The sequence below is a fragment of the Belonocnema kinseyi genome, chromosome 10 (genome assembly GCF_010883055.1).
Source record: "Belonocnema kinseyi isolate 2016_QV_RU_SX_M_011 chromosome 10, B_treatae_v1, whole genome shotgun sequence".
NCBI classification, from domain to species: Eukaryota; Metazoa; Arthropoda; class Insecta; order Hymenoptera; family Cynipidae; genus Belonocnema; species Belonocnema kinseyi.
In genome coordinates, this window is record NC_046666.1 from 13,330,405 (window position 1) to 13,358,047 (window position 27,643).

The 27,643-nt window shown below is 23.8% G+C and overlaps 1 protein-coding gene across 4 annotated transcripts in view; it reads left to right on the forward strand.

The window, feature by feature from the left end:
* The window catches only part of LOC117181449 (calcium-transporting ATPase sarcoplasmic/endoplasmic reticulum type), a 145,458-nt gene that overhangs the window by 46,331 nt on the left and 71,484 nt on the right, over positions 1-27,643 (forward strand). For all 4 annotated transcript variants that reach the window (XM_033374106.1, XM_033374109.1, XM_033374107.1 and 1 more), the window contains exon 3: positions 13,770-13,787. In XM_033374106.1, the coding sequence (XP_033229997.1) occupies positions 13,770-13,787 (18 nt within the window). The remainder of the gene's footprint in view (positions 1-13,769; positions 13,788-27,643) is intronic.

Consider the following 27,643-nt stretch of genomic DNA (forward strand, 5'->3'; position numbering starts at 1 on the left):
AATGAATCAAACTAAAAATATTTACATAAAATAAAACTTTTTTTAAACATACATGTAGATTTTATTAAGTAATGTACAAGGTGTTTGAGTGTAAATCAATTTCAATGGGATTTCCGGAAGTGCAAACACCTGACGTGGACAGTAACCTCAAGCACAAGCAACCACGTCAGGTACACCGTTCCTTACATGATTGATTATTAATGAGAAGCACTGCTTGTGCTGTAATAACTAACTCTATAAAGTTGAATTATCAAGATTTTACTCATCACTGAAAACCGTTATTTAAATGTTGTCGCAGGTTAGGGAAAAAACCGGGAAATTAGGGAAGAAAGGAATTTTTTTTTTATTTGCAAAATTTAGGGAATATCTGTAAAAAGCAGTTAAATTAACTCTAAAAAATAATGAGGAGTGTTACACTGTCAATTTTAGTTACTTTTTTTCAACTTAATTAAATAATTAATAAATACATAGATAATTATACGAACTATACCATTCCAAGATTTCCAAAAAATTTCAAGTTATTTCAAAAACTTGAAGGGATTTCGAAAAATTTTTAAGATTTCAGGACATTTTTAAGAGCTATGCAAATTTTAAGGGATTTTAAAAGATTTTCAAAAATTTGAAATATTTCAAGGTATTTTTCAACGATTTAAATAGTTTCGAGCGATTCCAAAATAGTCTAAGGATTTTACGCTGTTTTTTTTTTATTCCAAGGAAGTTTCAAACGTTTTAAATAATTTGAAAAGATTTTAGAGGATTTAAAATTATTTAGACTATTTTTAAAGATCACAAAGAATTAATTTTTTTATTTTAGTAAATTAAATAGGGGTTCAAAGGTTTTGGAATATTTTAGGATATTTAAAAAAATTCTAAGAATTTTTAATAGATTTAAATAATTTAAAGGTATTCCAAAAGATTTGAAAGATTTTTGAATATTTTTAAATTTCACAAAGAATAAAAAAGAAAGTTTTAAACAGTGTCTGGGAATTTCTAAGGATTTTAAATATTTTAGGGCATTTTAAAATATTCTAAGGAATTTAAAAATTCATTTTAATAGTTTAAAGAGGTTTAAAAGAATTTACATGATTTCAGCTTAGTTTTTTTTTAATTCCATAGAAGTTTCCAGAGTTTTCAAAAGTTTTAAGTAATTTGAAAATATTTTAGAGGTTTTAAAATTATTTAGACAATTTTAAAGGATCCTAAAGAATTTTTTATTTTCATTTTAGCAATTTAAATGGGATTTCAAAGATTTTAAAATATTTTAGGATATTTAAAAAAATTCGAAGGTTTTTTTAATAGATTAAAATAATTTAAAGGTATTCCAAAAGATTTGAATGATTTTAGATTATTTTTAATTTTTACAAAGAATAAAAAAGAAAGCTTTAAACAGTTTCTGGGAATTTCTAAGGACTTTAGATATTTTAGAGTATTTTAAAATATTCTAAGGAATTTTAAAATTCATTTTAATAGTTTAAAGGGATTTAAAAGAATTTGCATGATTTTAGTTTAGCTTTATTTTTAATTTCGAGGCATTTTTAAGGGCTCTAAAAATTTATAAACGATTTCAAAAGATTTCAAAGGATTAAAAATATTATTTTATTTTTTTAAATTTCAAGCATTTGAAATATTTTTGGGTCTTTAAAGAATTCAAGGTATTTTAAAAAGCATTCAAAATTTTTCGGGAAATTTCAAAATATATCTGAGGGTCTGAAATATTTTAGGAAAATTTAAGGAATTCCAAGTAAATTTTTGATTGATTTAAAGATATTTCAAAGGATTTCAAATATTTGAAATTATTTTAATATATTTTAAGAGATTATAAAAATTGAAAGGAATTTCCAAGGAATTAATCATTTTTTTATCGGATTTGAAAAAAAATATTCGTGCGGTTGCAGAGGATTTCAAAGTATTTATTTACAATAAGTAAGGAATTTTGTAGGGGTTCAAAATTTGAAATTTAAAATGTTTTTTGCAATTCGCTTAACTTTATTTGGAATTCACCCTGAATTCTTATTCATTTATCCGCAATTGTTTTTATTCCTTTTGAATTCTTTTATGTTGCTTCAAAATTTGTCTAAACTTATTTGAAACTTTCTGAATTTAAGCAATTTTGGGATATTTTGGAATTGCTCTCAATTTAATTGATTTTTTGAAGACTTAGGAAATAATTCTTTTGAATTCTATGAAATTAAAAATATTTTTCGAATTTTTATGTCTTTCAATTCACTTGACTTCCTTTAAATTCAAAATATTTTTGTGGATTCCTGTTAACTTGAATTGTTTTTAATTCACCTGATTTTTTTTTAATTCAACCTTGAATTTTTATTGATTTATCTGAAATGGTTTTAAATTCCTTTGAATTCTTTTTAATTCTCTTGCATTTTTGCATTCACTTGAATTTTTCTGAATTCATTCATCAATCGACTTCTTGAAATCCTTTTAAATTCCCTTTAATTTGTCTAAAATCATTTGAATCTTACAGAATTCAAAGAATTTTTAAATATTTTGGAATTGTTTTCAATTCACCTAAGTTTTTTCAATTCATTTTAATTTTTCTAAAATCATCTTGAATTTTGTTTAAATTCAATTCAATTTTGCCCGATTTTTTTAATTTGACATGAATTATTTTGAATTAGTCTAATGAATCGAATTCTTTTGAATTCTATTAAATTAAAAATATTTTTTTGTTTTTCATTCACTTGAATTGTTTTTAATTCACTTGAATTTTTATTAATTTATCTGGAATTATTATAGTGCTTTTTAATGCTTTATAATTCTCTTACATTTGTGAATTCGATTGAATTCTTCTAAATACACTTATCGACCTACTTCATCAAATACCTTTGAATTCCCGTTAATGTTTCTAAACTCGTTTATTTTGAATTTTCAAGAATTTTATCAAGATCTTTTCATTTCCCATAAATTCCTTCAAATTTTAAATTTGACTTGAATTGTTTGGAAGTCTTATCAATCGAATTCTGTTGTATTCCAGTCACTTTTTTTGTTAGATTCTATGCTAAGAATGCAGGGGAAAATAAAAAATTATTTAGGGAAAATAAAAAATCATTTAGGGAAAATAAAAAATTATTTAGGAAAAATCCCGGGAATTTTGAAAATTAAGTTTTGCGGCCACTCTGTTTTTTACTTTACTGAACCATTTTTAGCTATTTGAATCAGTGAAAATTCCCTCTTGATGCAAATTTTTAAAAGACTCGATTGCGTGTCTTCTAGCTATAAATGATGTGCTACATGGCACAGTTCTTAACGTAATTGTTCTGGCATAAATTGTTCTACGAAAGTAACTGGTTATTTTTTTTCTTTGTTCTTTTGGAAACTATATACATAAAAAAATATCTTTAATAGGGTGGTTAATAAAAGCCTTTTTTCTCAAATTACATCAGAATCCCTAAATGAAATTTATTTTTAAATCTGTCAAAAATCAGGGGTCATTTTGAGACCAAAGGGACACTTTCCAGCGGTGACATTTGAGAAAAAAATTATAACTTTTTTTGACCACCCCTTATCTTTAATATCAAATTCTCGAAATTATTTGCAATTAACCTTAACACAAGCGTTCATGGTCACTTAAAATACTCGTTTTGCAAGATCGTAGAACATTCGAAGTCGTTAAAGCGCATCTCATTATGAGTAATGTGCAAAAGTTTGAAATAATCATTTTTATATAAATATTTATTAAAAATTATACATTCTACAAATTATATTATTTGCAAGATCAACAACGATTTCGAGTAAAAGTTTAAAGACACATCAATGGAATATAGCGTTATTTTTATTATTAATTTACAATAATGATCAAATAAATCGAATCCCAATATTTAATCGGAATTTTCACAGTAGCGATCACGTTTATTCGCGAGTAAACAAATGTTGCTTAATCTATTGTAAATTAAAAAAAAACACTGCAAGAAGAGATTGATAGATTAATTGTAACTTTCGTCATAAATGAAAAGATAAGTGTTTTTTTTTCGGGTGACAAGAAAAGAATGTATACTTTATGCCACTTGCTTAATGATTTTGAAATTTTAGTTTTGTATTTTATTTGGCTTCTAGTTCATTATGAAATTTCTCAAAAGAGTTAAGAAAATTTGAAGACCTCAAAATAGAATTTGGAAGGAAAAGCAGATGATTCAGCAGTTCAAGATGTTTGGAAATTTTGACGTAATGGTCATTAAAGACTTTTATTTTTTTTAACCCGAAGATTACTCTGCACTGAAGAGTGAAAGATGACATTTCTAGAACGAGCATGTCAAAAAAAAGTGTTAAAATTGTTTATTTAAAAAATTTCTATGAGAAAGGTCTACTCAGTTTATTTATTAATAAAGATTGCGAATGATCTGCTGAAATAATTTAGTAAATCAAAAATTAAAAAGTTAAAAATTTGAGTAATTTTATTTAATGATAATAGTTATTTTTAAATGATTATAAATATTATCGGTAAAAGTGAAAATTTTAATTGTAAATTACTTTTTAGTATTGGGAAATAATTTGTCAGCTTTAGGATTTATTTAAAAAATGAATTTTTTTTAAGGTTTCAAAATATATTGAAAAACCATCTAGAAAATTTTGAAAACTTTTTTATTTTGTAGGATTAACAATTTTTTAGTGAAACTTTAAAAAACTTTTCTTTAAAAAATTTAGAATTTTGAAGATCTTGAAATAAAATTCTGAAGCTCTTTAAGGATTTCAAAACGTTTCAGGATACAAAAAATTTGTTATGAGATTTCTGGAAAAATTAAAAGAATGTTTAGTTTGAAAAATTAAATTTAATAGAATATTTAAAAAGATTAAAAAGATTTCCAAAAAGATTAAATAATAATATAAATTTGAAAAGGTTTTAACAAATTTTTGAAGCTTTCAAAGATCATTGAAATGTTTTAAGAGGAAATATACTTTATAAAGGTTTATGAAAACATTTTTTTTTTATTTATAAAAATTAATTTTTATAGAAAATTTGAAGTGTTCAAAGCATTGAAGAAAATTTCTAAAAATGGGACAACTGAAAAATACCGAAAAAGAAAATTCTGTAAACTGCGAAATTTTCGAAAAAAAGAAATAATTCAAAAAAGAAAATTTCCAAAATTATAAAATTGCTAACAATTTAAATTTCCCAAGTAGGAATATTCCAAAATAATACATTTTTGGCAGTTTATAATATTACTGAATTTGAAAATTCTCGAACGTTATAAATTGAAAAATTGTTTAAATAAAAAAAGAATACCTCACAAAAAAATATATATTATCATCAAATAAAAGTGTTATATTTATTGTTATTAATTTATTATTTAATAATGTTTAAATTATTCAGATTTGGAAATTTTATATTTAAGGACTTTCTTTGTGTTGGAAATTTTCCAATGTCGGCAATTTTTGTTGGGAAATTTCAAAATTTGGTAATATAATTTAAGCGTTCGATATGTTTTAACAAATGAATAGTTATCCGAGATTTTATATTTTCAATTAAAAATTATTTCTTCCTCAGATCGCAAAAACATATTGTTGTTAAAAAAAGTCTTGCTAGTATTTTAAATTTCTTTTCTATAATAAAACATAATTAATTAATTTTGGAAAAGCAGATTGATCTTATGTAAACCGAGTTTGTAGTGGTACATTAGCGAGCTCGTGGTGCCGATCTTCTATCAAACGAGACGCGGTTACCCAAATATTTGGACTGATTACAGAAATTTGCACAAGAATACAAGATCTTGTTTATACAATCATGAAGGACGTTATTTCTCTAACAGAGAGCAGTTGTCTTCTTGAGAAACTTATCAATTCTTGAAAACTTTTAACCTTTTGGAATAAGTAAGAAATTAATCAATTTTATCTACTTTTATTATTAATAACCTTTTACACCAGTGGAACTATAAAATTTTCCTCAGACGGTCGCGTTTCGCATTCAGGGATACCAACATCAAGTTAAAGTTTGTTTGTGTGTGACATTTTGCGTTTCAAAGACCTTGAAACAAATTGAAACATAAATATAATATTTTGTTGCTAATGTGGCCGTGCGGTCCAAAGTAGCGTCTAAAATTGAAGCTAAAAAGTAATAAAGCTATTAAAAATGGGAGTGTCGCGGCTGGCGGAGGGGGGAGGGGGGGGTCACATGAGAACCCTGGTGCGGTCTGTAAGACCGCACGACCATACTTGAAGATCAATAAAAATTTCCTTGAATTGAATATAAATTTATTTCATCTGGCATGATAAAATATTACAGACTTTAGACTGTCTACCTTATTTCCATATTTGCCCCCTTTTTTAATAATTTATTTTATCTTCATAAGAAACTCCACCTTTCTTCAATGTTTTTCGCTATTTTCTTTAAATTAAAACTGAATAAATTATTAGAGATCAATAAGGAAAACCAATTCTTTCCTTGCATTTTTATTCTTTTTGATTTAAAAGTCTATTATTATATACTTTTTTCAGAACTAATCTATTTTTGTCTTTGTGGCTTGAAATTTCAACTAATTGAATAAAAATTCAACTGTTTTTGTTTAAAGCTTTTGTGTTTGAAAAATCGACGATTTAGTTTAAAATTCATCTTCGTAGGTTAAAAATTCAACTGTTGCGTTTACAATTTAATTATTTTGTTGAAATTTAAACTTAAAAAGTTATTTATTTATTTTTGTGTAAAAAATAATGGATACAAAAATCGAATTATCTTCTTTTTTTTTGTAATTTGATCATTTATTTTTTATTTTCTCGTTGAAAATTTAATTCTATTGTTGAAAATGTGTCCTTTGTTTTGAAAATTATTTTTTTTTTTTGGTGTAGAAATGTCATTTTTTTGGTGAAAGGTACCTTTGTTTGATTGAAAATTTCATTATTTTCTTTGAAAATTCGTGTCTGGTTGAAAATAAAATTATTTTCATGATTAAAAATTTTAAATTGTTTAATTAAAAATTAATCTGTTTTTTGGTGAATATTTAACTATTTTGTTGAAAATTCATCTTTTTTTTATTCAATATAATTATTTTTACTTTAAAATCAAAATTTTTTCCAGTTGAAATATCAACTATTATATTTTTATTTAAAAATTATTTTTTTTTGTTGAAAATTCATCTCTTTGGTAAAAAATAAAATTCATTGATGAATTTTTTTCGAAATGGAATTTATAAAAAATTAATCGGTTTTAGTTGAAGATTTAATTTTTTGAAAATTTGTCATTTTTGCTCGTATCCAATTGTTTTCTATTTTAAATAAAAATCTTTTTAGTTAAAAAATTATTATATTTTTAGTTGAAGTTTTTTTTTTAAATTAATAATTCGTCTCTTTGGTTGTAAATTAACTTATTTTGATGAAAAGCGTTAAATGTTTTCGTTTTTTCGGTTACAAATTAATCTCTTTTGGTAGAAACATGATCTTTTTTTGGTTCAAAATAAAACTATTTGATTAAAAATAAAACTATTTGCTTAAAAATTAATTTTCTTGGTTGAAAATTCGACAAATTTCGTCTGTAAATTAAAAAATCCGCTATTAAAAAAAAACTTTGTTAAAAAGTCACATTTTTAAATCGAAAATTGAACTTTTATTAAACATTTATATTTTTCACGTAGGAAATTATTCATAATTTTGAATTCAAAATTCATCTTTTTTATATAAATGACTGTTTTAGAAAAAATTCGTCTCTTTGGCCTGAAAATTTAACACATTGAAAATTTTTTTTTTGTTCTGACTGAAAAATGTTTTTGGTTTAAAACTGTTTTATTGAAGTTTCATGTCTGGTTAAAATTTAATTATTTTATTCATAATGTGTTTCTTTTGGTTGTAAATTTGTTTTTAAACTGAAAATTTTTCTTCGGTTAATTTCAACTGTTTTTATTTAAATTTTAAAATAAAATTATTTATTTGTTGAAATATCAAATATTTTATTTTTGATATTTTTATTTATTTTAAAAGTTTAACTACTCTGTAAAAATCCATAATTTTGTTGTTGAAGATTCATCTCGTTCGTAGAATTTTTCTAACAAATTTAAAAAAAAAAGAATTTTTCTTTTTTGTTCAAAATTAATTTTTGTCGAAAATTGAGTTTTTTACTGAAAAATTCAACTGTTTGATTGAAAAGTCATGTATTTTGTTAATTTTTTTCTGTTTGAATGCACCTATTTTTTATACTTTTATTAGTGCACTGTTTATTATATTTTTCATTGAAAAATCTTTTTAAATCAATCAAAAAAAAAAAATTAAAAAATCAAAAAAATCTTTTTTTTGTGGAAGTCATATTTCTTGGTTGAAAGTTAACTTTTTTGTTTGAAAATTCGAATGTGTTCTAAATTTCTTTTTAACATTTTGTTCTTCTTTAATTAAAAAAAAAATGACTTTAAAAAATGCAATAGATTTCAACTTGAGATCTTGAAAATGTTAGACTTTTCATATTTAATTCAATATGGTACATAAATTAGTTTTTTTTAATAGAATCTAATCGCCTATTTTCGTGAAAAATCGCCCTATTTTCCCTGTTATGAGAGCATTTTGGGCTATGAAGTCTGATATTAGGAAATTAAATTTTGTCGAATCAATATTTTCAAAATGATTTTAAATTTTAAATTGGTGAGTGCTATTTTAATAGTATGAACAAGTAATATCACATTAAAGCCGAAAAATATAAAATAAATAAAACATCCCTGAAATTAAAAGCTGTTTAAATTATAAATTTTATTTCAACACTCATCTCGTTAGATTTATCAGATCGATATCATCAATACATAAAGTTAACATTTAAAAAATATAAATTAATGTCAAGGTTCTTGATGGGAAAAACTCATAAATTCAATGTTCACTGATACGCTGTAAATTTTTTAAAGTTTTTCTTGATGCTTTAAGAAAAACCGTAGGCGTTTCATCGAAAAGCTCTGTCCAGATACCATTCAAACTTTTATCCTACACTCTTATTTGTTTTTCCTTTTCAACAGATACGATTATTTTTTTGTTCATTCCTTAGTCTCCAATAAACGACCACCTACGATTTTTTATTCATGTAGAATTTGCTAAACTATTTTTGAAAGAACACTTTGGATTTTTTTATTGCAGAATGAATTTAATGCTTTTTTTAATTAACCGCCTTTTGATCCATAATGCGATTTTTTAATTTAAGCCTTTTTTTCGCTTAAATTTCAAGAGTGTCCTAAAATGCCCAAAATCAACAATTCTGACCCTTTTTTTCCAGTTTCGATTTATTTTTCAAGAATTATAAACAGCAATTTGAGACTTCAGAGAATAAGACTTTACGTAAATGGAATATTTGTAATTCCTTTCTTCAGAAAATATTTTTTTAAAATGTCTGATAAAAATAAATATAAAAAAAGTTAAGAATTCGAGAGAGACAAAAATATAAACGCAGTAAAATGTTTCAAATACACTAGAAAAAAATTGATTGTAAGGAATACAAATTTATTTGGAAAAAAATATATTTTTCTTTTTCAAATTAACAAAGAAGTGTAAAGAGTAGATAAAAAAATGTTCGATAAAAATTTGAATTAAAAAAATTACTTTTTATTTCAGCATTTTTTATCATCCAAATAATTTAATACTTTTTAAAGTGAATCTCTTTTTTTATCCATAATCAAGAATTCGAATTCGGGAAAATTAAATATTTGAAATGCCTTTCTTTTAAAAATAATTAAAAACTTGTTAAATAAAATACAAGTCAAGATTTTGATTCAAATATTGTTTCATTCCAAAATATGAAATTTTATCCATTCAAATGGAATTTTTTTAATATTTAGCAATATATGTTTATTTAAAATGAAAAATTATAATACAAATATTAAAAACCAAAAAGTTTAAAACTGAATTGTTTGAATAGAAAGCCTTGAATCGTTATAGTTTTAAAGTACGAAATTTAAACGTTGCACATTACAATTTCTATTATTCCTTTTATGCAAATTTTAATTAACAAGTTGAAGTTTTCAATTCTCATAGTGAAAATAATCTAATTTGATCAATTTTAAATGTTTATAACTTAAAATTTCTACCAAAAAATACCTGAAAATTTTTCAAGGAAAAATGGAATATTTACATTTTTATTTGGAAAACAAAAAACAATTTACAGCAAAGTAGTACATTTTAAAAAAAAAGATGAATTTTTTGACTAAACTGATGAATCTACGTATTAAAAAATGAGTTTTCAACCAAGTAATTCGACTTTTAATTAAAAAAATATAAATTTTTAAACATCAAGATGAATTTTCTGCAAAACAGTTGAATTATCAACTTGCAAATATGAATTGTTTAGCAAAAAGACGAATTTTTCACAAAATGGTTTAATTTTCAAACAAAGAGTTGATGATTTTTTAAAAAAAGTTTAATTTTCAACCAGAAAAATGATTTTTTATTTAAAATTAATCCTCGAAAGTAACAAGTTTCCCACGAAATACATGAATTTTCAACTAAATAGTGGATATAAAAATTATATTCAAGCAATAAATACGAATTTCAAACCAAGGAGTTTTAAACAAAAAAGATTCAGTTTCATAACAAGGATTATTTAAAAAAACAAACAAAAAAAGAAATTTGTAATGCAAATCATAGCGTGCATAGTTATAATTTTTAACTAGAATTATTTAAACTGCAATTTTAAAATTTAAAACAGTTCCAGGTTTTCTTATTTTAAGTGAAAACTTTTTTGATTTAAGAGTGAAATTTTCTTAATTCCACTGGCCTGAAAAAATTAAGAAAGATGAGTGAAAAAAGGAGAAGTTTGGTTGAAAATTCGTCAATTTTGATTGAAATATTCGCTATTATATTTTTGGTTAAAAATTCATTTTTATTAGAAAATGTTCACCATTTGTTTGAAAGTTGAACTACTTTGTAAAAATGAATTTTGTTGAAGATCTGTCTCTGTTGTAGAAAATTTAATTATTTTGTTGAAAATTCATATTTTTGGTAGAATACCACTGTTTTTTTATTTCAAATTGAATTTTTTTTTATGTATCAACTATTATATATTTTTTGTTGATAATTTATTTTTTAAATAGAATCGTCATCTTTCTTGGTTGAAAATTTTATTTTTTGTTGAAAATATTAAACTCTTTTTGTTGGATTCAATACAACTGCTTTTGATTTAAAATTAAAATTTCTTTTGGTTGATATATCAACTGTTATGCTTACTACAAGACCTATCTTTAGTTATATTTTTCGTTGAAAATTAAATTTTTTTTTTGGTAAAAAAGTTATAAATCTCTCTAGCAATCGCCCCTTGCGATGAGCTTCACGAAGTAATCAAATAATTGACCAATTAGAAGATTTTTAAATCTTGAATTTATTTTGTGGGCGCAAAAAGTAATTAGTTTTAAGGTTAATTAAAAAAAAATATTATTCAAGAAAAGTTAACACATCAGCTTAGAGCTCGTCCTTGCGTCGCACGGCTCGTCGCGTGACAAATTCGAGCCGTGTCATGTCGCTTCCAGTGAAAACTCGGCCTTCCTGTACTTGCAACTTTTCTCATTCGTTTAACACCTCTTTTAGTTTTGCATGCATTCCAGAGTACATCTCAACGACGTGTTAACATTTTCCGTTTCCCCATACACTAAGTTACTATAATTTTTTAAAATTAATTTTGTTTTTAATAATTACGTAAGATGAAAACCTAGTTTGAACGAAGGCCAGTAAAATCAGGAAAATGTCAGGAAATTTTAATGGTCAGGGAAACATCAGGGATTAAAAAAAAAACTTGCTAAACTCAGGGAATTTATATAAGAGTAGCTTTAACAAAACTGTTAAGGATGAAATTTCTTTATTTTTATTTATATTTAAATTTAAGATTGTTTCATAAAAAATTCTATCTTGAATATTTTACAAAATTAACATTCTGGTTTTGGTAGAAAATTTAATAATTTTTTTTTTAATTCGTCTTCTTGTTTTTAAAAATTCATCTTTTTCAGTTGAAAATTCATGTATTTTGATAAAAATTTAATTTTCTTTTTTAAGATTCATCGTTTTATTTGAAAATTGATCTCACTGGTGGAAAATTTCACTACTTTTTCCGCTTCTTTTAAAATGATTTTTTTTTATTGGTTGGAAATTAATCTATGATGGGTAATGATTCAACTGTTTTGTTGAAAAATATTTATTTGTTTTATTTTTTATTTCAAATGAAATTTTTTATTTGAAATATCCACTATTAAATTTTTGTTTGAGATTTAATTTTTTTTTTAGTTGGAAATTTGAATATCTTGTTATTTTATTTTTTTTTAAGATCGATCATTTTATTTGAAAATTCATCTCTGTTTGAGAATTTTTCTTTATTGAATAAATTAAAATATTTTTATTTCAAATTAAAATGATTTTTTTTTTGAAATACGAATTATTAAATATTTTTAGATCTGATATTTTTCAGTTGAAAATACATGTATTTTGTTACAAATTTCTCTTTTTTGTTGAAGATTCATCATTCTTTTTAAAATCATTTCTTTGCTTGGAAATTATTTTTTTTTATTAATTAAACTATTTTTTTTAATAAAAAACTTTTATTTGTTGAAAATGCATGTATTTGTTTAAAAATTAATTTGTTTTGGATGAAGATTCATCATTTGTTTTAAAAATTCGTCTCTGGTTGTCAATTTAACTATTTTTTAAAAATTCGTCTTTTTGGTAAAAATAATCCTTTTTTGTTTGAAAATTCTTATTTTTTAGTTGAATTCTATTTTACATTCATAATAAAAATCTTTTTTCGATGAAGTATTCATAATTTTAGTTGAAAATTTATCTGTTTGTTTGGAAATAAAACTATTTTGTGAATAATTATCATTTTTGCTAGAAAATAAATATTTTCGACTTGAAAATTCAACTTTTGAAAAAAATTTCGTCTTTCTCGATTAAAATTGGTCTTCTTTGGTGAAAAGTTAAATTACTTCGTTAAAATTTTTTTCGGTTGCAGATTCTTCATTTTCGTTGAAAATTCATCTCTTTGGTTGAAAATTCGACTAACTTGCTAAAATTCTTTTTTTTACAGTTTTTTTTGCTGATAATCTAACTTTTATTTTTGGTTAAAAATTTATCTCCTTTATTCGAAAATTCAACTATTTGTTTGGAAAATTATTTATTTGATTGAAAATTAATATTTTTTAGCAAAAAGTTAATCTTTTTGGTTAAAAATTCTTTTTTAGTTTTTCAAAATTCATCTCTTTTGGTATAAATTTCATATTTTGTTGTCGAAATATCTAATATTAGAGATTTTTTTGAGAATTCATCTTTGCAGGTCGAAAATTAAACTATTTGTTAAAAAATCAACTATTTTCTTAATTTAATTGTTTTTTTTTTAATTCAACTCTTTGGAAATTGAACAATTTTTTTGAAAATTCAATTGTTTAAAAAAAATCGTCTTTTTGGTTGAAATAAATGATTAAATTTAATATTGTTAAGTGTAAATTTGAAATTGCTTTATTCCGTTTATAAAAGATTGTAACAAAATTAAAATTCTGCCCTTTGAATATTAATGGTCAGATAAATTTTTTTAATAAACATTTTACAGGAATTTGATCGTAGATACCCGCTGATAACAATTTTAGATAAGACTGCTGACATCAAAAACAAGCTTAATGGGTCTTAATATTTTTATTTCGATAAGAAAATATTTAATTTCGACGATTTTTGAACATATCTTCAAAATATTCATAAATTTTGCCAGAAATTTTAGGAAAATTTGTGAAATATTTAGTATGTGAATCAACTTTATTGCTGATAAAAAAAAAATTATATCAAGTACCATTTATATATACTAATCTTTTTTCTTTTTTTGTTTGTTACAGAATTGCCAGCTGAGGAAGGTAAGTTTTTCTTGGATAAAAATTTCAGCTGTAAGGTAAAATATATTTTTAAGAAACCGGAAACAATATAAGGATTTTTTTAGGGATTTATTACTCGGATTTTAGGTCCTTACGAATAAATAATATAAAAATGTTTAAAGAATTATTTTAAAAAGTAGCGAAACCACAAAGAAACTATTTATTTTATATCATCCAAAGTAGAGATTTGCAAATCTGTTAAAATCGGTTGAAATACTTCTAAAGTAAAATTAATTTTTAGTTTCTAAGGTTCTCGAGAAGTCCGTTGAAACCCTTGAAATTAGTGAGATCCCATAAAATCTTCGAAATATTTGGAGGTCTCATAAAAGTTCTTAAATTTGATGAAATTTTTGGAAATTTCTTCAAATCCTTGGAAATTCTACAAAAAATTGCAATTTCTTCAAAATTGTGTGATTCTGGATTTTTTTTTGCAATTTTTAAAATTCAGTTGAAATCATCTGAAATTTTATTTGAATTGTTTTTCAAAGTTAAAAAAAACCCTTAAAAATTGTTGTCAATTCTCCAAAAATTCTTTTAACTTCCTTGAAATTTTTTAAATTTAAATAAAAATGTATGCAAGGAAAAATAATTTGAAATTTCTGAAATATAAATTGAATTTAAATTATTCATCAAAGTTCTGTTAAAAAAATTGTTCAAATACATAGAAATCTTTGATATCCCTTGGAATCTTGGTAATGGCTTGAAATTTCTTGAGATTTAATTTTTATATTTTCCAAATTTTTCTAAAAATCCCTTTAAATCTTTCGAAATCCTACATAATTTGACAATTTTAAATCTCTTGAAATCCTTTAGAATTCACTGAAATTTTCCAAAATTCTGTTGTAATCCATACAAATTTTTAGAAATCCTAAAAAAATGTATATTCATATAAATTTTCGAAATCCCTTGAAATCCCTTGAAATCGCTAGGAATCTCTTGAATTTTTATTTCTTTCTATTTATTTTCCAATTTTACCTAAAAATCCCTTTAAAGCTTTCAAATTCCTAAATAATTAAAAAATTTGGAATCTCTTGAAATCCTTTGGAATCACTAAAATTTTGCAAAATTCTGTTGTAATCCATACAAATTTTTAGAAATCCTAAAAAAATGTATATTCCTAGAAATTTTCGAAATCCCTTGAAATCTTTGAAATCGCTAGGAATCCCTTAAAATTTAATTTTTCTATTTTCAAAATTTCTCTAAAAATCCCTTTAAATCTTTCAAATTCCTACAAAATTTTTAAATTTGGCATGTCTTGAAATCCTTTGGAATCATTGAAATTTTCCAAAATTCTGTTATAATCTATACAAATTGGTAGAAATCCTAAAAAAAATTGGATATCCCTAGAAATGTTCTCAATGCCTTGAAATCGCTTGGAATCCCTTAAAATTGAATTTTTCTTATTTTCCAAATTTCTCTAAAAATCCCTTTAAATCTTTCGATATCTTACATAATTAAAAAATTTTGAATCTCTTGAAATCGTTTGGAATTACTGAAATTTTCCGAAAATCTGTTGTAATCTCTACAAATTTTTAAAAATCCTAAAAAAATCTTGTGAAATTCCTTGAAATGTCTTTAAATTCTTTAAAATCGTGAAGAATCCTTTGAAATTTATTTTCATTTATTTCCTAAAGTTCTCTGAAAATCCCTTGAAGACTTTGGAAATACTGCAAAATTCTTTGAAATTCCTTAACCTTTTTTTTTTACATTTCTCGAAATTCTTTTGGATCCCGGGAAATTTTTTCTTTTGAAATCATAAAAATGCAATAAAACAAGTACAAATCCTTTGAAATACCTTGAATATAAATTAAGTTAAAGTTATTTATTAAATTTTTCTTTAAAAAAATTGAAATCGCTAGAAATCTTTGACATTTTTTGAAATATCTTCAAATCGCTAAAATATTTGAAATCGCTAATAATCCCTTGAACTTTAATTTAATTTGATTAATGTTTTAAAATTCAATAGAAATCCCTCCAAACCTTTGAAAATTGTTTAAATTCCCTCAATATTTTGGAAATCTCTTGAAATCCTTAGGAAATCCTATAATTCCATTAAAATAAGTAGCAATAACTTTAAATCCCTCAAATATTTCAATTAATTTAAATTTATTCATTAAATTTAAATTTAATTTATTCCCTAAAGTTTTCTCGAAATACCTGTAAATATTTGAAAATCCAAGGAAATAATTTCAAATCTCTTGTCATTTTTTAAATCTCTTTAAATTCTTTTAAATCCCTGGAAATATTTCCTATGGAAATCGTAAAAATCATTAAAAATATTTTAAGCTTATTCATTAAAGTTCTTTAAAAAAAAATTTAATCTCTAGAAATTCTTGAAATCCTTGGAGATTAAAAAAGTTCTTTAAATATTTTTAAAATCCTTAAAATATTTCTGAGGGAAAGATTAAAAAAATTAAATTAACAAATTAAATATCTTTTTAAGCGGTTTAAAAGGGATTTGGTAAGATTGCAGGAGTAATTAGTCCCTCGGTTTTTTTTTTTATTGTGATACCGGGTAACCGCGCAGTTCCATTTATTTCTTAATTATCTACAAACTTAACTTTTTTATTTCTGAAAGTTAAAAAAATAACCACATATGAAGCAGTTGTGGCTTCGTAAAATGTAAAAAAAGAATGCGGCATCCCTTTTAGTTTTAACGAATGACGTGAAATGAGTTTGTTTCCACGGGATTTTAAAAGCTTCTAAACCGGGAACGCATGTTTTCTCTCATTTCCTTGTGATTTATGTTTCTGAAAAAAATAATTGTGTTTGACAGTTTTAGGGCTTCCTAAGTTTCTAAAAGTCAAGATCAAGGCTTCCCTATTCTATTTTATATTCTCAAAGAATTCTTATTGCAATATCTTTCGTAGTTTTTCATTTATGTTTATTAAAATTATTTATATTTAATAGCAATATATTTTTTCAACTGAAAATGTACCTATTCTATTTTTAGTAGAACATTAATCTTCTTGATTAAAAATTCATCTTTTTGCTTGAAAATTCCACAGTTTGCAGTTTTTCTTCTTTCTTGACTTTTTTGGTTAAAAATTTAACCTTTTGGTTGAAAAGGAAGCTATATTAATCAAAATTTCTTTTTTTGAAAATTAATATTTTACTGAAAATTTAACTATACCAGTTGAAACCCTATTTTGTTGAATATTATTTCAGTTGAATATTCCATCATTTTAGGTAGTTAAATATTCATCTCTTTGGTTGAATAATAATTTTTTTAATAAAATTGTAACTATTACCTTCTTTTGGTTGAAGAATGATTGTTTTTAGTTCAAAATTAAAATATTTTGTTGAAAACATATTTTCTTTCGTTGAATATTCAACTATTTCGTTAAAAAATTAATTAATTTTATTGAATTGTATTTTTTGGGTAGAAAATCATTCTTCTTGTGTAAAAATTAATTTTTTTGTCCGAAAATTTATCTTCTTGGTTCAAAATGTAAGTATTCGTGTTAACTATTCATAATTTTAGTTAAAAATTGATCACTTTGGTTGCAAATTTGTTGTTTTTTTGGGGCTTAAGATTAATTTTGTTAATTGAAGATTTATTTATTCCATTTTTGGATGAAACTTGATCTTTTTAGTTCAAACTTCAACAATTTTACAGTTTTTTAAAAAATATTTTAATTGAATTAATAGAATTTAATTGAATATTTCAATTAACTATTAACTATTAATTAAAAAAAAAGTTTAATTAAATTAATTAAAAATTAATTAACTATTTCGTTAAAAAATTTATTTTGCTAAATCATATTTTTTTCGTAGAAAATCATTCTTCCTGTTTGAAAATTCATTCTTTTTATCAAAAATTAAGTATTCGTGTTAACTATTCATAAATTTAGTTAAAAATGTATCTCTTTGGTTGAAAATTTGTTGTTTTTTTTTGAGTTAAAGATTAATTTTGTTAGCTGAAAATTTATTTATTCCATTTTTGGATGAAAATTGAACTTTTTAGTTCAAAATTCAAGAATTTTGTTGTAAATTTGTCTTTTTTAGTTGAAAATTCGACAATTTGTTTTTTTCTTCTCTCTTGACTTTTTTGGTTGAAAATTCATCATTTTAACTGAAGATTCATCTTTTGGTTAAAAAATAAGCTATTTTGTTGAAAAGTCGTTTTTTATTTGGTTGAAAATTAATTTTTTTACTTGAAATTTAACTATTCCAGCTGAAACTCTGTTTTGTTGAATATTATTTCAGTTGAATATTAAATTATTTTAGGTAGTTAAATATTTATCTGTTTGGTTAAATAATAATTTTTTAAATGCAATTTTAACTATTACCTTTTTTGATTGAAGAATGATAATTTTTAGTTTAAAATTGAACTATTTTGTTGAAAATATATTTTCTTTCGTTGAATATTCAACTATTTTGTTAAAAAATTTATTTAATTTGTCGAAGAATCGTATTTTTTGGTAGAAAATCATTTTTGTTTAAAAATGCATTTTTTAAAATAAAAAATTCGTTATTTTGTTTGGAAATTCATTTTTTGTCCTTGAATTTATCTTTTTATTGAAAATGTAAGTATCTGTATTAACTATTTATAATTTCAGTTAAAAATTCATCACTTTTTTTATTTTTTTTTTAAGTTTAAAATAAATTTTTAACTGAAAATTTAATTATTCTATTCTGGGATGAAAATTGAACTTTTTTATGTCAAAATTACACAATTTTGTTGAACATCGGATTTTGTAGGTTGAAAATCCCACTATTTCGTAGAAAATTCATGTATTTGTTGAAAAATACTATTTTTTGGTAAAAAATTGATCTTTTTGTTGGAAAATCATTCTTCTTGTTTGAAAATTCGTCTGGTTGAAAATGTAAGTATTTCAGTTAAATATTCATCATTTTAGTTGAAAAATCGTATTTTTGGTTGAAAATAAAACTACTTCGTTGATAGTTAAATTCTTTTGCAAAAAATTGATCTTGTTTAAAATTCATTAATTCTAGTTGAAGGTTCACTATTTTAGTGAAAAATTCATCTGTGGTTAATTTTTTTTTGTTTTTCGTGGAAAATTAATTTTTCATCTATAAATTTAATTTTTTGTTGAAAACTGATCTTTTTCAGTTAAAAATTCAACTAGCTGGTTGAAAATTCGACTATTTGTTTGATAATTGATGTATTTTTTGAAAAAAATATTTTATTAGGTTAAATTAATATTTATTTAAATAATAAAGTTCATATTTTATGTACTTTACTAGTCACAGAACATCATAATGAACATTTCCTGTAAATTTCATCAACAATTTACAAGAATTTGCTGAATTATGGCGAGTTGAAGTAAAAAAAAATGTAAAAAAAAATATATTGTTCTAAAAAATCAGTTTATTTGGAACCAGAAAAATCTGAAACTTTATTATTTACAGACAAAAGATACGCAATTAAATTTTCAATGAGAATATGTATGTTTAAAATTAAAATTTGAAATTTGTTTGAAAAATTTCCAGGGGCCTACTTTGTTTAGCAAATAAAAAAAATTAAAGAAATGAATAAGGAACAAAGATAATGCAACTGGAAAGTTTAGATATGATTAGAATTAATAAAAATAGCGAAATTACGTAATGTTTATCTGATATATTATTAGATTTTTAAATTCAATTACAATTTCTCGTTAAACAATCATAGATAGTGACAATCAGAGATAAATGCTGCCTTGAAAGTTCTGGGATAAGTGGAAATAGAACACTGCGAATAAAAACGTCATTAAATGAACCAGACTGACTTTTGATTTGAGCTACTTTTACAAATTATTATTTTATTTTCGCTTATGATTGCGTTGTTTTATTTTCTATAACGTTCTCGTACATTTCGACATGTTATTTAACTTATTCCAGTGTATAAAAAATTAATTTTAACAATTTTTTATTATTTATAATTATTTACATTATACGGTGGTGTGACCCACACGTCAGGTGCATGGTGCGGTTTTGTTTGTGCGTGACATATTGCGTTTTAAATACCTTGAAACAAATTGAAACAGAAATATAAAATTGTGACATTCCTATGGTCGTGCGGTCTGTGAGACCGCACGTCCACGCTTCAAGGTCAATTATGAATGCTAGTTTCCCACATATTTTATGTGGGTTTTTTTTTATCCGGCTAAATGGTAAAATTTTGTTTACTACGATAAGTACCCGTGAGAAATCCGGAAATGTCAGGGAATTTTTTTTAATACAGGAAATTTTTTAGGTCTGGAAATTAATTTTTTTAACTGAAAATGTAGCTTGGTTAAAAATTAAATTTTTTGCCTAAAAATTCAAATATTTCGGTGAAATTTTTTTTCTCTTGACTGAAAAATCTTTCTTAGTTGAAAATTATTTTTTTGATTGAACTTCACTATTTTTTATTTAAAATTAAGTTTGCTGTTAAAATATGAACTATTAAATTTAAGTTTTTTTAGAATTCATTTTTTTTGTGGTGGAGAATTCAACATTTTTTATTGAGAATTAAACTCTTTTGTTAAAATTTCATTTTCTTGGTTAAGATTCGTCTTTTTTATTTGAAGATTAATTTTTATGGTTCAAAATTGAACTGTTTTGTTAAATATTTATTATTTTTGTCTTAATTAATATTTTTCGGTTGAAAACTGATTTTTTAAAAAAGAAAATAGGTATATTTGCCTTAAAAATTCAACTGTTTTTTTTTTAAATTTTATTCATTCATGATTGAACAATTATTCTTGGTTTAAAATTCAACTCTTGTTACAAATTTTTCTGTTTGGTTGCAAATTTAACTCTTTTGTTGAAAATTCGTTTTTTTTTGCAGGAAATTAAACTTAAGTTGTACAAAATTGATTATTTTTATCAATATTAATTATTTTAGTTGAAGTTTTAGGGTTTCAGTTCAAGATTTATCCTTTTCGGTGAAAATTAATCTTTTTGGTTGAAAATTTTAAACTATTATCAAATGTTGTGACTATTTTGTTGAAAATTCGTTATGTTATTGTTGTTGAAAATTGATCTCTTTAGTTTAAAATAAAACATTTTAAATGAAGATTGAACAGTTCAATTCTTTGATTAAATAAAAACAAAAATTAGTTTCTGTTTGATGGAAAAAATGGGTTTATTAAAAATTATTGTTTTTCGGTGAAAAATACGCTGGGCGGATTTTGGTTAATTAGAAAAAATGTATTTTTTGCTTGTAAATTGAACTCGTTTGTTGAAAAATCGTTTTTTTGTTGTTTAAAAATGATCTTTTTTAACTGAAAATTTAACACTGCAATTTTTGGTTCATAATTAATTTTTCAGTTGAAATTTCATGTATTTTGTTGCAAATTTGTCTTTTTTTCGAAAGAAAATTAATGTTTTTGGTTGAAAATTTATCATTTTAAATGAAAACTCATCTTTTTGGTTTAAAATTCAATTATTGTAGTTACATATTCATGATTTTAGTTTAAAATTCATCAATTTCGTGATAATTTTTGTGTAACTATTGTGCTGAAAATTTGTTTTTATTATTGGCTGTAAATTAATCGTTTTAATTAATACTATAACTGTTACATTTTTTGGTTAAAAATATTTATCTTTTTTAGTTAAAAGTTCAACTGTTAAATTGAAAATTGATTTTTTCAGTTGAAAATTTAAATATTAGCTCGAAAATTAATGCGTTTTAGTTCAAGTTTCAAAAAATGGTATGATTAACGAAAAATATTGTGTTTTGTTTTGTTATTAGCAGGTCAATAACTTTTAATGATATTCCGGTTGAACCATTAAAGTTGTGTACTTAACTTGTATAAGCCTCATAAACATTTATCTTATGTTCACACACTTAAATTAAATTACCTTACATAAGATAATTTTTTATGCGTTCTATACTAAAGAGGCACTTTTATTATCATCTTAAATCAATAATTTTACCATTCGTCTGAATTAGAAAAAAAATTAATTGTTAAAAACTAACGATTAAAATTTAGTTTTTCTCGTCAACTGAGAGAATTTTTGTATCAGACTTTCAGGATGTAATTTTGTTACACGTTACAAACTTTTCAGACCCCCAGAAAAGGAAAAACAACTTTTTATAGGTACAACTTAATTAAATTCATATTCCTGTGGTTTTGTTGAGGAGTGGAAAATTGAGAATGACTTTTCCATCATTTGAGACTTCTATCAAATAATAGAAGTTAGAATTGAATGCGGATGGGATTGGGTATTAGCGGTTGATGGAAATGTGAGGAATTTCAATAAATCGGAAATCATCAGGAAATGGGGGCAGATAGCAGAGGACGAATTCAAATGGAGTTTAGAGGATTATTATTCATATTTTAAGAAAATTGAATTTAAAAAGCTTGGAATGGATTTTAAAAGGTTTTAAAATTATTTTACAAGGTGGACACTTTCTGTCACCTTTTTTTAAAATAAATTATCCCATGGGTTAACCACTATTTTAAAGTATTTTCGATATTTTATGGTGTTTTAAAAGATTCCAAGGAATTTGACGTGGATTTCAATAATTTGAAGGGGCTCCAAAAGATTTAAAAAAATGTAGGGAATTTTTAAAAAATGCAAAGAATTGTTAAGAGTTTAAAAATGTTGTAAGGGATTTCAAAGGATTTTAAAAAATTTAAAGTATTTTAGAGTAACTTTTTCGAAGTTAAGAGCTTTCAACAAATGTGAAATATTTTAGGGCATTTAAAAAGATTCCTAGTAATTTGTAATAGATTCCAATTACATTAAAGGTATTCCACAGTATTTTAAAGATTGTAGGGTATTTTTAAAACTTCCAAGGAGTTTTAAAGAGCTTTAGAAAGTTTCAAGCGTTTAAAGAGATAAAAAAATGGACAATTTTTTAGGGTAATTACAAAATTCCTTTCCTTGAAAGAGTTCATGAAGATTTTAGGGTTTTTTTAAAAATTCGAAATATTTCAAGGGTATTCCAAATTATTTAAAAGATTGCAGAGTGTTACATTTCAAGGCATTTTTAAAGCTTCCAAGGAATTTTCAGGAGCTTTACAGAGTTATAAAGGTTTCAAGAAATTGCAAAGGATTGTACATTTTTAGGGTATTTAAAAAGATTCCAAGGAATTTCGAAGAGCTTTCAAAAATGTATGAGAGATTTCAAAGAATTAAAAAAGATTTTTAAAGCTTTCTAGGAATTTTAAAGAGCTTTAAAAAGTTCAAAAGATTTTAAAGGTTTTAAAAATTTGTTAGTGTATTTAAAATAAGTCCAAGGAATTTTCAAGAGCTTTAATATATTTTAATGGATTTCAAAAGATATTAAAGGTTTTACCATTTTTTAGGGCATTAAAAAAAATTCCAAGGAATTTGTAATAGGTTTGAATACATCAGACATTCAAAAGATTTTCGGGTATTTTTAAAACTTCCGAGGAATTTTAAAGATCTTTAAAAAAAAGATTGTAAAGGTTGAAAACTTTTTAGGGAATTAAAAAAAATTCCATGGAATTTTCAAGACCTTTAAAAAATTCCCAGAAGTTTTCAAGAGATTTACAAATTTTAAAGGTAAAAAAGTGATGACGTAAAATTAATAAAGTAGTAACAAGTAACAAAGTAAAAGAAGTAGTACAAGTAAAAGTAAATTAATTTAATACTAAATTAAATTAAAAAAAATTAATTAATTTAGTAATTTTCTAAAGGAGTATAAGTAACAAAGTAACAAAGAAGTAAAGAAATAATAAAAGAAAACAATAAAATTCTAAAAAAAAAGTAGAAAAAGCAGCATAAGTTTGATAAATCTTTAACTAAAATAATGAATAATCAGCAAAAAAATAAATTTGATTTGAAATATTTTAGGGTATTTCAAAAGAATTTGCAAGATCTTTAAAAAGTTGTAAGGGTTTCAAGAGATTGCAAAGGATTGACAATTTTTTAGGGTATTTAAAAAGATTCCAAGGAATTTTCAAGAGCTTTAAAAAATGTTGACAGATTTAAAAGCATTTTAAAAGATTTAAAAATATTTAAGGGTATTTAAACAAATTCTAAGTAATTTGTATTAGATTTCAATACATTAAAGACATTTCAAAAGATTTGAATGATTTTCGGGTATTTTGAAAGCTTCTTAGGAATTTTAAAGAGCTTTAAAGGTTTTACCATTTGTTAGGGTATTAAAAAAAAACTCCAAGGAATTTGTAATAGATTTGAATGCATCAGACATTACAAAGGATTTAAAAGATTTTCGGGCATTTTTAAAATTTTCTAGGAATTTTCAAGAACTTTAAAAAGTTTCAAAAGATTATAAAGGTTTAGAAACTTTTTAGGGTATGTGAAAAATTCCAAGGAATTTTCAGGACCTTTAGAAAATTCCAAGGAGTTTTCAAGAGATTAAAAAATTTTGAAGGTAAAAAAGTAATAAAGTATAATTAATAAAGTAGTACAAGTAAAAGTAAATTAATTTAATAATAAATGTAATTTTTTAAGGGAGCACAAGTAACAAAGTAATAAACAAATAAAAAATAAAATTCTAAAAAGTAGAAGGAGTCAAGTTTGATAAATCTTAACTAAAATAATGAATAATCACCAAAAAAAAAAAATTGATTTGAAATATTTTAGGGTATTTTAAAAGACTCCAAATAATTTTGAAATAAATTTCTATAATTTCAAGAGGCTTAAAAGAATGGGTATTATTAAATCTTTCAAGGAATTTGCAAGAGCTTTAAAAAGTTTCAAGGGTTTCAAAGGATTTTAAAGGATTTGAAATTTTCTAAGGAATACAAATCAAGGAACGTGAAAGCGCGCCATATGCGCGTTAATTTATAGAAGTAATCCAAATGTAGTTGCGAGTTTGATACAAATTGATCATAAATACGTCGACGGAAATTATTTTCGAATAAACGGCATCTTGACGTAAATTCAAACAGCTGTTGAAAATTTGGCTCGCTGGTGTTTCATGAGATCTTATCTCTTTACGTCATCGATTTAATGTTTGGATAGTTGTCATAAAAATTTTAATTTTTGAATATCAAAGGGACAGAGGTCAGAGATCAAATAAATCAAAAACATATTTTAGAAAAAGGATTTTTTTCGAAAAAATATATTTTCTCATTTACCCTAATAGCTCAGGAGAAATTTTCTAGTTTTTAAAACCCATGAAATGATAATTTCAAAATTCTGGGTCGATTTTTTCGGCCTTATCAAGGCAAAAAAAACATTGAAATAAAAATAAATATAAAAATACAAATAATAATTAAATTTAAAAAAATGAAAGTAATAAATGAATTTTATTTTACCGACTGTTTTTTTCGATCTATTGGAAAAAATCCCATTTTTTTGGATATCTACTTCTGTACTGCCACCCTTGAGTGTACATGTTTTTTAATTTACAAAAATATTTTTTTATTTGAAATTTAAAACTTTGACATGTACGAAATAAATTAATTAGATTTGTCTTGAAGAAATATTTTTAAATTAAACTGTTTATATTTCAAAATTTTCCATTTTAAGGCTTTCCAAAATAATTAAAAAGAAACGATTGATTTTGAAACTTCTAAAATTCTATATAGTAAAATTAAAATACTTTTCAGGTACAAATTTTCATATTGATAAAACCCTTGAGCTTTGAATTTTTCCATAAATTTTGCTGGTCTAATTTTTCTTTCTCTGACAATCAGTATTTAAAAATCAAATTTTTAATGTTGTACAATTTTTAATATAGAATCTTCAAAATAAATGAATAGAATTCGATTCATAGTACGTCAGAGTAATTATTGGTGTTATATACAAACGTAATCAAATTAATTGAAAAAAATTAATAAAAAAAATCCATTGATTTGAGTAAAAGTGGGTTGAATTTAGAGGAATTAAAGAGAAATGAGAAAAATTCAATTTAGGTTATAAAAATTCACAATGAATTTAAAAAAACGATAATACCCTAAAATGTTTCAAATCCTGCGAAATGCCCCGAAACTATTGAAATCATTAGAAAATTTATTGGAATATTTAAACATTTCCTAATATCTTTCAAAATTCTTGATATCTTTTGGAATCCCTGAAAACTTTTCTAAGCCCTAAACAATGCCCAATCCTTTGTAATCTTTTGAAACCTTTGGAAATTTTTAAAGCTTCTTAAAAATTTCTTAAATCTATTAAAATACCTTAAAAACGATAAAATTTTAAAAGAAAGAGATAAATTTAAAAAAATGAACGTTCAAGAAAATAGTTGGGTTAAAAAAAAATTATTCAAGAAAAGAAAATTTCAATAAAATTGTTGTATTTCAAGTCAAAAAGATGAATTTTTAACAGAACAATTGTATTTTCAACGAAGAAGTATGACTTTAATCGTTGTTTTTTTTACTTTTCAAGAAAATAATTCCATTTTAAAACAAATAATAAAATTCTTAAATAAAAAAACGAATTCGTAACGAAAAAATTAATAGCAGTAGATTTTCGAACTTAAAAAATGAACTTTCATCCAGTTGGATTTTCTTATTGCATTTTAATAATTAAGTTCGCTTATTGGTGAAAAAATAAGAAAAAGAGGAGAATAAGAAAGACTGTGAAATCTGCGATAAATAGGAATTTTGATATGTTACAGACTGATAACTTTTTAAATAAGCACTAAAGTGAATTTTTAATAATTGAACAATTTTATGACACTATTTTTTTAAAATTTTTGACATTACTATTTTTTATCTTTACATTTTAAATAATTTTAATTTAAAATTAATGCGTTTTAAGATTTGAGTGACCACCTTTTTATTTTGTTATGAAATTTTGGTAATATACTGGAACATATTAAAAGTTGTAGGTCTTAAGTAATTAAAAAATAAAAAGAAACACCTAACATCTAATCTAACATTTTGAATGACTTTAATTAAAAATTGTTTTATTTTTAAGATTTGAGTGGACACCTTTTTTTTAACGAAATGTTAGTAATTTACTGCAACGTATTACAAGTTGTAGGTCTTTAGTAATTGGAAAAAATGTGAAGTGACATCTGACATCTAAAATCGAACTTGACAGTCGGGTTCAAATAGACAGCTAACAGGTGACGTTTTACTCGTTTTATTAAGTTCTCTTGTCGGTGTTGTGGAAGGGAAAAGAAGTTTATAAATGTCATGGGATGGATCGCATCGTTTTTATACATGTTTGTTAAACTGCTATTTAAAAGGGTAATCAAGATCTTGAATTTTTGTTCATTAATGGCTTTTATTTTATGTTACGCCAACCCACGTACCCTAGAATTTATAGGGAGAAAGACTAAAGATTCTAACTATCCTCTAAACGTTCGGTTCTCGAATTTTGTTTTGCTAGTTACTTGTACTAGACGTCGGACAATAGTAGAAAAAATAGTCTTCCAATATCTCTGTCGAAAGACTGCGTTGTGTATAACCCGCGTACTCTAAAATGTATGCGGAAAAAGACGGAAAAAATATTGACTTTCCACTAAACATCCGGTTCTTAAATTTACTTACACCAATTACTTATACTCGATGTCCTAAAAAAAAAGGAGAAAGTTTTATCATAATATCCTTATCGGAAGACTGCGTTTTGTCAAACCCATGCACCCTAAAATGTATGAAAGAAAGGTGAAACAAATTCTTACTTTCTTCTAAACGTTCAATTCTTCAATTTTGTGTGCTAATTCGTTGTACTAGATGTCGGACAATGCTAGAAAAAGTATTCTTCCGATATCTCTGTTGAAACACTCCGCTTTGTCCAACCCACGCACCCTAAAATGTATACAGAAAAAGGCGGTAAAAATGGTCACTTTTCACTAAAAAAACAAGAAAAAGTTTCATCCTAATATCCTTATCGGAGGAATGCGTCTTGTCAAACCCACGCACCCTAAAATGCATAGGGAAAAAGACGGAAGTATGATAATAATTTTCCTCTAAACGTTCGGTTTTCGAATTTTGTTTTGCTAATTACTTGTACTA